The following is a 16,640-nucleotide window of genomic DNA, read 5'->3' on the forward strand; positions in this document are numbered from 1 at the left end:
TTCCTTAAAGTGACAAGCTTAGCTTGTTCATTTTTGACTGCCAAACACCTGTCTGAATAACCCCGGTTTCTCTGTAATTCTCTCATGTAATAAAATTGTTGCATGAAAAAAGTTACTTATCTTGCCACTCAAGCAATTGCAAGAGGGCTTTTCCTGAAGACAACTTCTATATTATAGTATGCAGAAATGCTTTAACTGTTTTTCCTGTATGTTCATATAGAAAATTAAAGACACATGTATTTAAGGATTTAGATTTAACAAAATTAATATTTTTTACCATTTTATCTAGGATATTTTTAAGTGACGCTGATTTTTATTTCCTACAAGTGCATGTACACCCAGGAAGTGTCTCTTGTAGCTCGAGGGTTTTGTAGACAACACTTGGAGAACTGCTTCTCTAGCATAATAGTTTACTATAAAGTATGTTATGCCCATGCACTTTTGCTTCTGTAAGTTGAGTTGTAAATGTACCTAGAGTCAGTTGTGTTTATTCCTGAACATTTTTATGCCAGTTCTATTGTTACTTTATTTAGGTAAGCAAATGAAGTATTTACAGAGTGATGAAATATGAGTGAACAAAGAAAGTTAGTGTTTCTATGAAAATTGAGTTAAAAATTTTAAAAGATAATTAATAAAGGAGAGCCATTAAAATCTATTGTTGCTGAATTCAATGTAGAGGAAACAACTTAGACTAGAAAAATAATTATAAAAATCTAAAGTGATTTTCCATTCAAGTTGTTCTTTGACTCTAAGAAATTGCTCCACATTTAAGAAAGTAGAATAGGCAATTAAAGATAATTACTTATAGATTTGTTTTATATCAGAAAGATGACACAAAATTGTCATCAGCTGACCCTTCATCCAATAGCAAAGACTTGATGCTAATATCAGAACTTTGGCTAGTGAGAGGCTATTTAGTTGTGTTTAGTTTAAAAATAAACGATTTTTAAGATATGTGTCTTCTTTATAATTCCCAGCTTTAACTTTTTTGATCAATAAATCTATTACTTTTTATATTTCATCAAGTAAGTGATAAAAGAATCTGGAACTAATATTTGAAGTGATCTCTACTTGAGCAGTAGTAAGGTTCTAAGAGAGAACTGAATTGATGTCATATTAAGCTCTAAATTTTATTTCCGGGTATCTGTCACATAGTAATTAAATTGAGATTACAATAGAAAAGCTTTAAGATATGTTTCATTTTCTTTAAAAAAGGCAACCACCTGAAAGTAAAAATATGTTTATGAATCTCAAGCCTCTAACGATAAATAGAGAAAGAAGAGACTCAAAAATGGCTCAAATAATTCCAACACATGAAGGGAAATAATTCTAAAAGAAAAAATATAGTTAATATAAACCTAAAGTAATATAGCAGAGGGCATTACTATGTCTTGGATAGTTGAGACTTTTCTGATTAAAAGTCAAAGTCCCAAAAATGAATTAAAAGGAGTTTATAGACTAGAGACATGACTAAAATAAGATTCTCTCATTTATAACAGAAATATGTGTGTTGCCTATTTATTTCAGCCTACAAAGAAAGTGTAATAAGCTCTTGGTAATTATTTTTCCAGAAAAGGGGAAAGGGAAGAATTTTTCTTATCTCTTTTATTTTGTAGAGTTGAGTACAATTTGGATGTATCCCATGAGAATATATTCCTATAATATAATTTGAAAAAAAATTATAGAGAAAAAACACTTTTTCAACATCTGTTATTAACCCAAATCTAATAATTATGGTGCCAGACTCCATAATACACACACACATTCAGACACACACACACACGAGGACATACACAATGAAGCAAAGGTAAGGAAAGAGCTAAGACCTAGTTTTTGAAAGCAGCAAAACTGGCAGATGTAGCAAATAAAAATACAGGCTATCCAGTTGTATTTCAAAGTCATAGATATTTTTAGTATATGTTTCATATATTATATTATGCATAGGTATATTAAAGGTGTATATATACATATATATATACACACACATACACACATACACACACACGTACACACACCTAAACAGTATTAAGGTATTATATCTATACATCTATCTATATCTAAATATCTCTATATGTATATAGAGAGACACACCTATATATACCTATATGGTATAAAGGGGTATGTGTATGTGTGTGTATGGGTATGAAAATATGCAAAGAAACAGGTGGAAATAAATTTTAATACTACAGCATATGTGTACATATATATACACACACACCTTTAGTATAAATATGTATCAAATACATGAAATATATACTAAGAACATTCATTGTTTCTCTGTAATTTGTATATACTAGATGTATTAGTAAGTGTTCTCTAGAGGGACAGAACTAATAGGACAGATGTATATATAAAGGGGAGTTTATTAAGGTGTATTGACTCACATTGTCACAAGGGGAGATCTCACAATAGGCCATCTGCAAGCTAAAGAGCAAGAAAGCCGGTCCGAGTCCCAAAACCTCAAAAGTAGGGAAGCTGACAATGCGGCCTTCAGTCTGTGGATGAAAATCCAAGAGTCTCAAAACTGAAGTACTTGAAATCTGACGTTTGAGAGCAGGAAGCATCCAGCATGGCAGAAAGATGTAGTCTGGGAGGCTAAACCAGTCTAGTCCTTCCACGTTCCTCTGCCTGCTTTTAACCTAGCCATTCTGGCAGTTGTTTAGATCGTGCCCATCCAGATTAAGGATGAGTCTGCCTTGACCAATCTACAGACTCAAATGTTAATCTCCTTTGGCAACACCCTCACAGACACACCCAGGAACAATACTTTGCATCCTTCAATCCAATCAAGTTGACACTCAACATCAACCATCACACATTTGCATCCTTCAATCCAATCAAGTTGACACTCAATATTAACCATCACACTAGACATCCAGTATATTATCTGGCAATTCTAGGAAAAAGTACACACGCAGGTGGATGAAATAAAGAAAGTCAGTTCAGGCTGGGTGCGGTGGCTCAAGCCTGTAATCCCAGCACTTTGGGAGGCCAAGACGGGCGGATCGCGAGGTCAGGAGATCGAGACCATCCTGGCTAACACAGTGAAACCCCGTCTCTACTAAAAAATACAAAAAACGAGCTGGGCGAGGTGGCGGGCGCCTGTAGTCCCAGCTACTCGGGAGGCTGAGGCAGGAGAATGGCGTAAACCCGGGAGGCAGGGCTTGAAGTGAGCTGAGATCCGGCCACTGCACTCCAGCCTGGGCGACAGAGCGAGACTCCGTCTCAAAAAAAAAAAAAAAAAAAAGAAAGTCAGTTTTAAGTAAGCACGCAGTAGCCATGCATGAGACTAAAGTCATTGCACTGGTGTCAGAGTGCAGAATCAAGACTTCAACATACAGAGAAAAGGAATCTTTGAAAGCACTACTCTTAAGTCACTTCCTATAGCAGGAACAGGAAAACAGAGCTCTTAGCATGGAGTTGAGTAGAGGGAGATGAAAGGACAGGAACTTCAGTACATATGATAGATTGTGAGGATGGCCCTTGAAGCAGACCTTTGGGAAGGAGGAAGGGGAAATCGGCAGTTCCAAGAACAAGTGAAGAAAAGCAGGGGTCATGCCTTTTGTCTAGATTGGTCATGTAAACAACTCAGGGAACAGTGTAAGAGCCCTATGGATATCCCAGGGACAAGAATCTAGGTTAGACTAACAGTTGGGATAGGAATAGGCATTGAACATATGTCATGAACACACTAACATTCACCATTTTGGCTAGTAGATAGGTAGGTACTAAGTTTTTTTAAGTATTATAAACAGCATGTTAAAATAGAAACATTTTAAAAGAATTTACTACATAGTATAGTAAATTCTATATAATTATTCTACATAATTCTATATATTTTTGTTAATTCATTTTGCAGATTAATAGTCTATTTGTCTGGCATTGCTGGAAACAAGTTATCCCAAATATTTACTGAATTTTCCATATAAGTAAAATTAACATCTTAAGGACTACAAGTATCTCATATACTTTTTTTTTCTCCTGAAATCCTTCATATGTTTAAGGTACTTTGAACAATGTGCATTAACATAACTCATCCTTTTCTCAATGACTAAGAGTCACCAGAGATACCAAAATTTAAAGCTGTAAAGGGACTTATATAGTAGAAGCCCTTCATTTCACAAAATAATCAAATTGTGTTTATAAGCAATATGTTGCAAAATAGTAATTCATGTGCTCTTCAGTTAATTTGTGCTTGGTAAATATTTATAGGAAAAAAAGAGAAAGGAATGGAGACAAAGAAATATAATAATGCCAGTAGAAATCTCTGAAATAGGTATAATTTTTTTGTTTATTCTGCTTGTCAACCCTTTGATGTAGACATTACTATTCCAACTCTACAAGAGAAAATACTGAGTTTCAGATAGTTTTAGTTTAATTGGCCTTCCTAAGGTCATCGAGCTCGTAAATCTGTCTCTAAAGCTCGTGACATTTTCACCACATCCCATTGCTTTGAGATAAGGTCCCTACACAGACATAATGGCATCAGTTAGACCACCCAGAAGCATGCTGTCATCAGCTTTGAACTCTGAGATGGCTGGGTAAAACTAACTTAGAATACGCAAAGTATTATTTAAAATTTATTGTGATAATTCTAAAGGTATCTAATCATTTAACCATTTTCTAACTTATTAATGCACATAAAAATAATTTCACTATTCATCTATATCTATATATTTATATTTCCTCTCATATTATTCATTTATACACAAAACATAATGCATATATATTCACAACACACACACACACATACACACTCAGCTTACTTTTAGCAAACTAAGTTCTAAAAATAAAAGAAAATGAAGTCAGAGAGGAAAACACATATTTGGGGATATTATGGGAGGATATGATTGTGTTCATTTTTTCTCTTTCAGTGATCACTCTTTGGGGAGCCACAAAATGTTTCAAAAAGATAAATCTGTTATTCAACTCCACCTGCAGAAAAGTAGGGAAGCTCCAGGAAAGCTATCTCGAAAGGTAAGACTTTCTTACCTTTGGTTTCAACTAGCAAACTGACTGTTTTAAGGACAATATTTCTAATTTTTGAACTATTGCCAATTTGGAATTATATAGCTTAATTAATACATGTTTATTTAAATATATTCATTGAAAAATGATGAAATATCTTATATAAATATACATACCTGTTAATGATTTGAACTGATGCAATAACATGAACGCATTATTGCAATCTTAGTGTTATGGACTGAATGTTTGTATCCCCCCAAAATTCATAAGTTGAGGCCCCAGGTGATAGTATTAGGAAGTGGGGTCTTTAGGAGGTATTTAGTTTTAGGTGAAGTCATAAAAGCAGAGTCCTTATGATGAAGTGGTAAGTGCCCTTATAAAAAGAGTTTAGAGCGCTCTCTCTGTCTTTCTCTTTCTCCCTCCTCCTCCCTCTCTATCACTCTCTCCTTCTCTTTCTTCTCACTATGTTAGGACACAGCAAGAAGGAAGCTGTCTGCACACAGGAAAAGGGCCCTGACCCTGATTATAAACTTTGCAGTCTATAGAATGAAGAGAAAGAAATGTATGTTGTTTAAGCCACCTGGTCTCTGGTATTTTGTTATAGCAGCCCAGTCTGACTAATACACTGAGTATAACAAATCTATTGGTTTCTTTCCAAAATCATTTGTGAGACACTTATTAAGGTTATCATATTTATACTTTTCACATATCTTCTTAGAAGTAAATGAAATAGAAAATGTAATGGGGAATCACTAAAGGCAGAAAAATAACTTGTTTTCTGTGAAGACTATTTATGTCAACACAGCTTAAATTAGCACAGATAAACTTTCATAATATATATAATAAAGCTACCTAGAAAAGGATGACTATGCTTTAATGATACAGTTTCATGCTGTTAGATGTGAATTTTACTCCCTGTGTCATGTTGTGAGTTACTTCCAATTCAAATTACACAGTATGCAGTGAACTTTGATATTATGGCAGTTTTTATCTGTAGAATCTTAAATTACTTACTTTAAGCAAAAATCCTCTCACCCTGTCATTTATATTAGTTAACAGATTTCCAGTGGATGATTTCTTTTTTTTCTAGTATGAAGTGTTTCATCATAAGAAAATTTCAGGTAGTACATTAGGTTGCAATATATCTACATGGAAAATAACATAATGAGGCCAAAAGAGAGTTGTTTAGAAATATTTTTTGGATCTTGTGTTCAACTTAGCTGCTGTTGACAGCTCCAAGGCTATACATCTGAAATCTCCAGGAAAACACATTATAAAATGCAACTGACCCCGTCAGTTTTAAAGTTAAGATTCTTCAAATTGCCCTCAATGTTGAGAAAAAAAGCTGAAATCATCATATTTCATTGGAGCATGGGGGAGGAAGATAAATATATGATTCTAATTTGGATGCTGCTAAAATAATAACTTATTGATAGTAATTAACAAATCACTAACATTTCAGACTCATGTAAATTAAGGTCTGTTTCAAAACTCATGTAACTCTATTATTCTGATACAGGGCATACATTTATGTCTGAGACTTTAACATTTCTATCACATTTAATCCTTTCAATAATTCTATAAGGTAAACACTATTAAAAATAAGGAAACTGTATCACAGGGAGGAATCAAGACTTTCCCAAGATTAAAATCATGAAACTGATGGGCAGAGAAGGATAGATTTGAGCACAGTCAGTGAGTCTTCAGAGCCCATGCATTCCTACCAACTTATATGGGAAATATGCTCAGAATTTGCAGTATATTCTCAAAGGTTTTGGATGTGTATTTCAGGTCAAAATTCTAGCTTTATGCAGGCACGTGTGCGTGTGTGTGTGTGTGTGTGTGTAATTTTTTTTCCACAGCTAATATCTATGTAGCTCAAAGTCTGGGGCATGACGGGTGATTAATAACTAACCATATTATGTATACATTAGGTGCCAATTGATGTTCTTAGTGCTTTAAATGAATTAATTGATAGTAGCCCAAGAGCAAAGAATAAATACAACTATTTTTCTATCTTATAAAAATAAAAGAACTGAAAAGTTTAAGAGATTATTTAAATCATCCAAAGTCTCACAGCTAGTAAATAAGGGTGATGAGATCAGAGCAAAAGTAATCTGCCTACAGATCACACTATTTGATAATGTTGACCAGTGCAGTTATATAGTGCAACTGACTCTGTCAATATTAAACTTAAGATTCTTCAAATTACCCTCAATGTTGAGGAAAACAAAAAGTGAGATAATCATACTGCTGTCATCATCATTGTTATCATGTCCAGGGACAAGCATATTGTTATCTCTGGGTGTATAATGTGTAGCTCTCATCAGAAATGCCTGTTTTTCAATATGCCATTTGGATCACAGTGAGAATTAAGTTACATGGTTCTTTTTGATGCTTCATGATTCAACTTACAAGCTTGTCCATCCTATAATAAATATCACCAATTCTTGGATAATTCAACAACTCATGGGTAAAAAGTATAAATGCCTTTTCTTATCCACAACTTTTGCTAATATTGATGCTGTTGTTTAAAATGGATAATACTTGAACCCGGGAGGTGGAGGTTGCGGTGAACCGAGATTGCGCCACTGCACTCCAGCCTGGGCGACAGAGCTAGACTCTGTCTCAAAATAATAATAATAATAATAATAATAATAATAATAATAAAATGGATAATACACCTGATGGCAAATGTATTTGTATATTTGTATATCCTCCATTCATGCAATAAGTATTTGCTATGTAACTGCTGTCTATTAGGCCCTATACTAATGTGTAGTTAGAGTAGTGAGCAATATCAATAAGATCTCAGCCCTCAGGGGTTCAGGGGATGCAAATAGCACCGATTTCCAATTAAAAAGCAATGGTAACTTCCATGCAGAATGTGAAAAAGGCATTCTGTATCTCCATCTCTCTAAGTCTTGATTTTTTTTTTTTTTTTTGAGATGGGGTCTCGCTCTGTTGCCCAGGCTGGAGTGCAGTGGCATGATGTTGGCTCACTGCAACCTTTGCCTCTTGGGTTCAAGCAATTCTCCTGCCTCAGCCTCCTGAGTAGCTGGGATTACAGGCACATGCCACTATGCCCGGCTAATTTTTGTATTTTTAGTAGAGACGGGTTTCACCATGTTGATTAGGCTAGTCTCAAACTCCTGACCTCGTGATCCACCTGCCTCAGTCCCACAAAGTGCTGCAATTACAGGCGTAAGCTACTGCACCTGGTCCAAGTCTTGATTCTTTCAGGATTTTTTTTTTTTTTTTTGGAATTGCATTTCAAGGGAGAAGATTATTATATTTTATTAAAACTTTAAGGATTTACATCCAGGAACTGGGATAAGTACTTTATACAGTATATACAACCTAATAACAATTGATTAATTTAACAAATAAAACTTGTCACATGCCATTCATAGTACTTGCCTTTTCTAGAATGTAGAGTTCACATCCTAGTTGAGAGACAGACAATAAACAAATGTATACAATGAAGTCATGTAGAGGTATGTGCTCTGAAAGAATATATAGCCAGCTCTGAAAATTGAGAGCAGCACCTAATGCGGATGAATAAGAGGGGCTAGTGATGGTACTTGCTTTTCTGTCTAAATCCTGGAGTACACAGGCCTAGCTCTGATCTTTAGAAATGAGGAATATTAAATTTGCTCATTTAGTCTTCTATAAAAAAGCAAAAATTCTGGTTTCATATTGCTCAATTTCAAATGTTCACTTTTAGGCAAAATGTTAAATTCTCTGTACCTGAATTTCTTCATCTAAAAATGTGAATAATGATAGTTCTTACCTAATGTGGTTATTATGAGAACTCAATTGAGAAATATTATCGGGGGAAATAAAATATCAGGGGAAACCCCACCCCCTAATATTAAACATGGGTTCTTTTCTATTTCTCTAAGTGTTGGCTGGTCTGAGAAATCAAGGGAAAGAGTACAAAAGAGAGAGATTTTAAAGCTGGGTGTCCAGGAGAGACATCACATGTTGGCTGGTTCCGTGATGCTCCCTGAGCTGTAAAACCAGCAAGTTTTTATTATCGATTTTCAAAAGGGGAGGGAGTGTACAAATAGGGTGTGGGTCACAGAGGTCACATGCTTCACAAGGTAATGAAATATCACAAAGCAAATGGAGGCAGGGTGAGATCACAGGACTACAGGATGGGGCGAAATTAAAATTGCTAATGAAGTTTCAGGCACGCATTGTCATTGATAACATCTTATCAGGAGACAGAGTTTGAGAGCAGACAACCTGTCTGACCAAAATTTATTAGGCAGGAATTTCCTCATCCTAATAAGCCTGGGAGCGCTACAGGAGACCAAGGCTTATTTCATCCCTTCATCTCTGACCATAAAAGACAGCAGCTCCCAAAGCAGCCATTTCAGAGGCCTACCCTCAGGGGCCATTCTCTTTCTCTGGGATGTTCCTTGCTGAGAAAAAAAATTCAGCGATATTTCTCCTATTTACTTTTGAAAGAAGAGAAATATGGCTCTGTTCCATCCGGCTCACCGCAGTCAGTTTTTAAGGTTATCTCCCTTGTTTCCTGAACATTGCTGTTATCCTGTTCTTTTTCCAAGGTGCCCAGATTTCATATTGTTCAAATACACATGTTCTACAAACAATTTGTGCAGTTAACGCAATCATCACAGGGTCCTGAGGCGACATTCATCCTCCTCAGCTTAGGAAGGTGATGGGATTAAGAGATTAAAGAGAGACATAGGATATCACAAGGGTATTGACTGGGGAAGTGACAAGTGTCCATGAAATCTTCACAATTTATGTTCAGAGATTGCAGTAAAGATAGGCGGGGACCTAATAAATGTCCATGAAATCTTCACAATTTATGTTCTTCTGTCGCGGCTTCAGCTGGTCCCTCCATTTGGGGTCCTTGGCTTCCCACAACAAAATATAAACAAAGAGCTTAAGTCAGTGCCTGCACCTAGTATGACTACCTAAGTATTAGTTATTGATGTCATAAAATTGGATGTTTCACTGTATGCTATTTTGGTCCTTTACAATTAAAAATTCTAAAACATTATTAATGTTAATTTGCATTAAAACATTTAGAAATTTACTTATGATGTTGCAAATATTGAGAGAGATGGACATTTTTGTGTTATGTCAAAATAGTATATATACTGCAGTATCATGACTTTTGTTGATATATCAACAATTTTAACAAATCACAGTTTTTCTTATCAGCTTTCATACCCATAAGCAGGATAAATTTTAGTCTTAATTGAAATTTCTATATGTAATAAGAAAATAAAAATAAACTGATAATTGGTTTGATTTTGAGGTAAGTTTTATAAAATTTTCTTTCTAAAACAGATATGATTTACTGATTAACTTAATATAACTGAAACAGTTTTATCAACTTGTGTCTCATCTTCATTATTTGAATTGCCCTATTTAAAATTTTCTGAATTGCCCTATTTAAAATAAGTAACCCTTGATTTGTATTTTTAATTTTATGTATACATCATAGGGAGATAGCAAATGTTCTCTCAGTTTTATTTTTTATAGTGGTGTCAAAATTCTCTGTAATTTTCAGGATTTCAGCTGTAAGTAAAACATTTATGAACAATTATAATCGTTCTAATAAAACTGTAAAATTGTCTTGATAGTATTCTTTTTCACATAATACTAGGAATATGACTATCATCATTATATTAAGTTTGTTGATACCATTGCCTTGCAGTAGCTACTTTAGAGCTTTCTAATTGTGCAAAGCTCAGTTCATCTTAGATAATATTTTTATTTTAAACTTGATAATATTATACTGAAGTAGAATAATTTAATCCACATTTCAAGAGAACAAGAAAGTTGTTCTAAAAAAAAAAAAAAGCAGGCCAGGAGCAGTGACTTAGGCCTCTAATCCTAGCACTTTGGGAGGGCAGGTCACCTGAGGTCAGAAGTTCGAGACCACCCTGGCCAACATAGTGAAACCCCATCTTTACAAAAAATAGCTGGACCTGGTGTTGCACATCTATAATCCCAGCTACTCAGGATGCTGAGGCACAAGAATTGCTTGAACTCTGGAGGTGGAGGTTGCAGTGAGCTGAGATGACACCATGGCACTCTGGCCTGAGTGACAGTAAGACTTCATCTCGAAAAATAAATAAATAAATAAATAAATAAATAATAAAAAGCAGGTTGATGATCTTTAGAAATCATCCAAGGTTTCAAAATTTTAAAGCTGCTATGAAAAACTTAATATTTTTAAATTTGTTTCCTTTTTTATCTATCTCAAATTTGATCAAAAGTATTGCCAACATTGTAGATATTAATCATAAAATCAAGATTTTCTTATAGCTCAGGGGAACATTCACAGAACATTTACAGCAATAGATTTTTGTATGAGAAAAAAGAATTTTTAACTTTTTCCTTTTTCCTTAAGACCAAGGTATGGCTTCAGCTTTAGGGAAAAGTTAAATGCACACTATCTTTCATGGACCATTACAGGAATTTTCCTCCAGCTTTTGTTTTTCTTCAAGATCTGTTAATAATTTAACAAAAAAATGTTTCCAATACATGTACCTTATGAAGTTATTTTTCCTCCAGCCTATGGAGGTATTTAAATTTAAAAAAATTTCTAGTAAAAGGTACTAAGACAAATACCGAAAATATTTCTGGAAACCAAATAAATTGGTTTTTAAATGACTATGATTATGCTTTCCTAGAAATACGTAAATAAGTATATTCTTTATATTCTTGCTTTGGTTTTAACTTCTGAAAGAAGGCAAGTGCCAAGTATTACAGTTCAAATCTTTTTTATTTTTACTCTGTTTTTCACTTTCTGTTTTCCCTCTTCTTTTACTATGCTTTTCATGACTACAGTTTAGCTTTCTCTGTCGCAGAAAAAAGTTGTCTTGTCACTATCACACTTTTTATTTTAGCTGTCCCAGTGACTCTATATGTACATTTCTAGAAAGTTAGACTCACATCTTCGTTTCTCAGCCATTCTACATAGTGTTTCTTTTTCACAACATGTAGTCAAAATATTGTTTTATAACAGTGACCTTATTCTTTCCATCTAACTTAGCTTCCTTCTTCCTCTTCACAAAACAAACCAATATAAAAATTAATTTACCTTTGACATTGGGCCATATAAAGGTTTTCCTTCTGATGTTTACTGTCCGAATCTCTAATAGTCAGTTTTAAAAATAGACTGTGTTTATTGACACACAAGATTACGTACACCCCAGGCATTAAGGGACTCACTCAGATCTCAACCCTAATGCCACTGTGTGGCGAAATAGTGCAATTATGATAAGACATACTGCATTCTCTGCCTACTTGCAAAGGGTTTTCATGAATGCCCTGTTGCAGGAGAACTAGTCAAGAAGTTAAGGTATGAGTGTGTGTGTGTGTGTTGTGTGCACACACATACATGCCATAGGCATGATATTTTAAGATGAGTAGTTCATGCTTATATAGGAAGAAAACAAAAGGCCAACTAACTTCTAGAATTTATACCTACCAGTAATTGTCATTAATTAGCATAATTTAGTGCTCATGAAACCGAAAGCTCTCTTACACTGACATTTTGGCAGCAAGATGTGGTGAAGCTGAAAAATGAAGGAGTTGATTATGTGTCTACTCGCCCATCTGGCAAAATGTCAGGCTTTACACTGCCATGGCACGCATGGCCTAAATATGAAAAAAAAAAGTTCATGTATGTGGGAGAAGTGGTGCCTAAAAATCTGCCTTCCTACTTAGTAGGATAATTTAGTGTTTGACCTTGGTGATGCCATGATGTTTTTCAACTGTCTGTTAGGCTTATTCTCAACCAAAGCTAAGCTTTCTGCTTTACTTTTGAAAAGTCTTATATAGTAAAGGAGAGTCTTGTAAGGTCTTTAAGACAAAATATAAACGTGATGAATGAGGGTTATCAAAATAAGTGAATAAAATGGCAGCAGGAATTTACGGACCTATTTTTATCTGGTACTCATTTCTATTCACTCTATAAATATTAATATATTCTGCTGTCTACAGCATGAAGAGGACCACAGTCAGTTTTATCTGAACCAACTTCTAGAATTTATGCATATTTGGAAAGTATCCAGGTAAGACATTTTATATTTGTTGCAAGATTACTTTCTGATTGAGTTCTCAAATATCAAATCTCAATATTTTTCAGTTGATTGTAAAAACTGTCCTTTCACTGGGACTGAGGAAGCTAATGTTCTTTTAATAGGCACATTCTGTTAATAATTATCCATTCTTCAAAGTTATTCAGATATATTTGAAGAGCTGCTAACACTTTGCAGAACATTCTAACATCCATTTAAAAAAATCTCTGCTGCTGGTTATTACATTTTCAAGGACTTGTTTTCCTGGTTCATTTTGTGAATTTGGGTTTGCATATGTCACTTGAGCTCTTTGTAAAACAATTTTAATACTTTGAAGGTAACCATCTCCTACTTAATTTGTTTCTGGAACTCCCTGAAAATAAATGGTATATCATAAATAGAGGAGTGTAAATTCAAATTGGAAAACTGGAGTGACAACAAGTGAACATATCCTACTTCATTCTTATATCTAAATGTATGCATGTATTATGTGGAAGAACAGACTTATCAGGTAGCTAAACTGGGAGTTTGAGTATATCTACAATTAAGGCTGTTGTGAGCTGAACCAGGAGAAAATGTAGTGCGGGAGATACAGGTCATACATCTCTAAAGTAACGCCTGATATAACATATGAGCTAAATTTACAATAGCAAAGACATGGGATCAACCTATATGCCCATCAGTGATTGACTGGATAAAGAAATGGCACATATACACCATGGAATACTGTGCAGCCATATAAAGGAATGAGATCATGTCTCTTGCAGGACATAGATGGAGGTAGAGGCCATTATCCTCAACAAACTAACACAGAAATAGAAAACAAAACACCACACATTCTCACTTATAAGTGGGAGCCGAACAATGAGAACACATGTACACATGGAGGGGAACAACACACAATGGGGCCCATCAGAGTTGTTGGGGAGGGAGAGCATCAAGATAAATAGCTAATGCATGCAGGGCTCAATACCTAGGTGATGGGTTGATAGGTGCTGCAAACCACCATTGCACATGTTTGTCTGTGTAACAAACCTGCAGGTCCTGCACACGTTTCCTGGAACTTAAAATAAAATAAAATTGACCAGGCACAGTGGCTCATGTCTGTAATCCCAGCACTTTAGGAGGCCTAGGTGGACGGATCACAAGGTCAGGAGGTCAAGACCAGCCTGGCCAACATAGTGAAACCTAACTCTACTAAAAATACAAAAATCAGCCAGGCATGGTGGCATGTGCTGTAGTCTCAGCTACTCGGGAGGCTGAGGCAGGAAAATCACTTGAACCCAGGAGGTGGAGGTTGTAGTGAGCTAAGATCACGCCACTGTACTCCAGCTTGGGCAACAGAGTGAGACCTCATCTCAAAAAACAAATTGATTAATTAATTTTAAAAATAATAAAATAAAATTAAGTTTAAAACATGAATAAAAATATGAGCTAAAATTGGTTTTAGTGACTATGTTGGGTAATGATTTTGTGAAGTTATTATTATATATTTACATATATTATCTAATTCTTTCTAAAACTCTGTGATAATACATATTATCCTGTTTCAAAACTAAAGAAACTGAAGTTCTGAGAGGCTAAGTAACTCTCCTAAGGCCATTCTGGTCATCAGTGGCAGGTCTACAATCAGGTCTGCCTGAAATTTACAAAGAATATTTTCTTTCATTAAACTATTGTGTTTTTCCATGTGCCCTTCTCTGCCACCCTTCTCCCTAAAAATATCCATCTTCACTGCATAAAATCATAGAATGGCTAGGACTAGAAAGGACTTTAGACATAATCTAACACAAATTTTTGTTTTATAGTTAATTACAGGATTCCACCATAGATTTCTGTTGTATAACATATAAACAAGGTCTGTAGTTTCCTTTTTCCAAAATAAATCTACCCGCGGGCAGGGGAAACAGAGAAAGGCAGAGAAACAGACATACACCTCAAATATGAGAAGTTTTTCAAAAAGCAGGAAATCCTTGGGACACAAAGGACTATTTTGAAAGGGTTGGTGGAGGGTTGTTGCACCTTTTAAGTCACTACTACCTGGGGGACAGAGAGGCAAGCCAAGGCTGTGAGAAGACAGCGAGAGAAGGAGGCTTTCATTCTGTTTTTGTCTTACCCCTGCCATTGCCTGCCACCTAGCAGACATTGGATGGCCAGTGTGCAGTTGCAGGAGTCCAGAGGGTTAATGCAGGGCAAAGCAAAGTTCTGCTGTAGCAAGGAGTAGAGGAAACATGTCTGGGACAGCCTAGCTTCAGACTTTACGCCTCCATCCCTCCCTCCAATCCCAGGGCAGTGGATTACAGTCTGGGGTGATACCATCTCCCAGCGCTATTTCTTCTGCGGTAAGGAAACTAAAAACAGAAGTTCAAAAACTTGGCAACCGTCACACAAATATTTAATCCCATAGCCATGACTAAAACCAAGTATCTAACTCTCAGTCAGTGCTTATTCCACTTCCATCATGTTCTGACCCTTCCCCACTTATCTTTCTCAAAGGGTGTCTAACACAGAGACATTCTCAGCCTTATAAAGGCCACTGTAGAACTTTACTTTTGGGGATACAACACTTCCCTGCCTGCCCTCCTCAGAACACCGTATTGGGTCATCAAACAAATCAAGCACTGGATGGCAAGGGCTTTGATTTCAGCCCTTCTCTTTTATGACTCAACTTCCTCTTAGAAGTTGAGCAAATCACTCACCTTCACTAGTTCCTAGTAGTTTTTTCTATAAAATAGATACAATATCCAAAAACAAAGTGCTGAAGTGAGTGCATTCTTGGTGATACTAGTAGTTTCAGGTTTTATATAAAACACTACCATTGCCCAAATCTTTAGTTATTATTTTCCTCCCCTTTCATTGACTTTTACATATTCTATGCATTTTGTCTTTGAACTGACAGAGGGACTCCAACTAAAGTGATAATGTAAAAAAAATGAGAATGCAGCTACTGTAAAAATAATGGTGTATTTTTTCATGTTGCGTTTTTGAGTTGTGTGACTTATGATTCAATTTAAGTCAGGAGTTTTCAAGACAAATAAGAAGGTAAAGTCAATAATGTTTGGGAAAATAATTTTTGAACAGCGAAGCTCAGAAGAATTTCTGCTCAAATTGCATGGCTTCTCCCTAAGCATAGGTAAAGCTGGAGCAATAAGAGAAGCTTAGGAAAGAAAAATGCAGAGGTTTGGTGTCAGAGACAACCCCATATATTATAAATATAAGCCATTAATTCCAAATGCAATTATCTACAAGATTTTGCATACTTAATATTTCTTGATGTTAATATATGCCATTATCTGCTTATGAATCCCTTTGCAACTTACAGTTTGAATTAAGGTAGTTTTATATAATGATCAGCCTTTGAGAGGTTTGGTTAATTTATCATGAATTCTTTGGAGTTCTAAGACTTTCAAATATGTTTGTAGTCTATCAAGTTATACAAACTTTATAAGGCACCCTTCTGAGATGTTTTTAAAATTATGTCAACAATAATCCTTTTTCTACCATGCCTACGATATAGTATCATGGGCAAAACAGAATTTGTGATAAGTGTTTGTGCTAAAGGTAATGTAAGTTTTCCCACCCAATTTTAAACAAAGT

General features: G+C 35.2%; 1 protein-coding gene across 3 annotated transcripts in view; it reads left to right on the forward strand.

Annotated features, from left to right (window-relative positions):
- Positions 1 to 16,640, forward strand: part of PIK3C2G (phosphatidylinositol-4-phosphate 3-kinase, catalytic subunit type 2 gamma) — a 382,509-nt gene that overhangs the window by 24,369 nt on the left and 341,500 nt on the right. For all 3 annotated transcript variants that reach the window (XM_011954723.1, XM_011954732.1, XM_011954742.1), the window contains exons 5-6: positions 4,875 to 4,977; positions 12,967 to 13,037. In XM_011954723.1, the coding sequence (XP_011810113.1) occupies positions 4,875 to 4,977; positions 12,967 to 13,037 (174 nt within the window). The remainder of the gene's footprint in view (positions 1 to 4,874; positions 4,978 to 12,966; positions 13,038 to 16,640) is intronic.

Source organism: Colobus angolensis, unplaced genomic scaffold, assembly GCF_000951035.1.
Source record: "Colobus angolensis palliatus isolate OR3802 unplaced genomic scaffold, Cang.pa_1.0 Scaffold11, whole genome shotgun sequence".
Lineage (NCBI taxonomy): Eukaryota > Metazoa > Chordata > Mammalia > Primates > Cercopithecidae > Colobus > Colobus angolensis.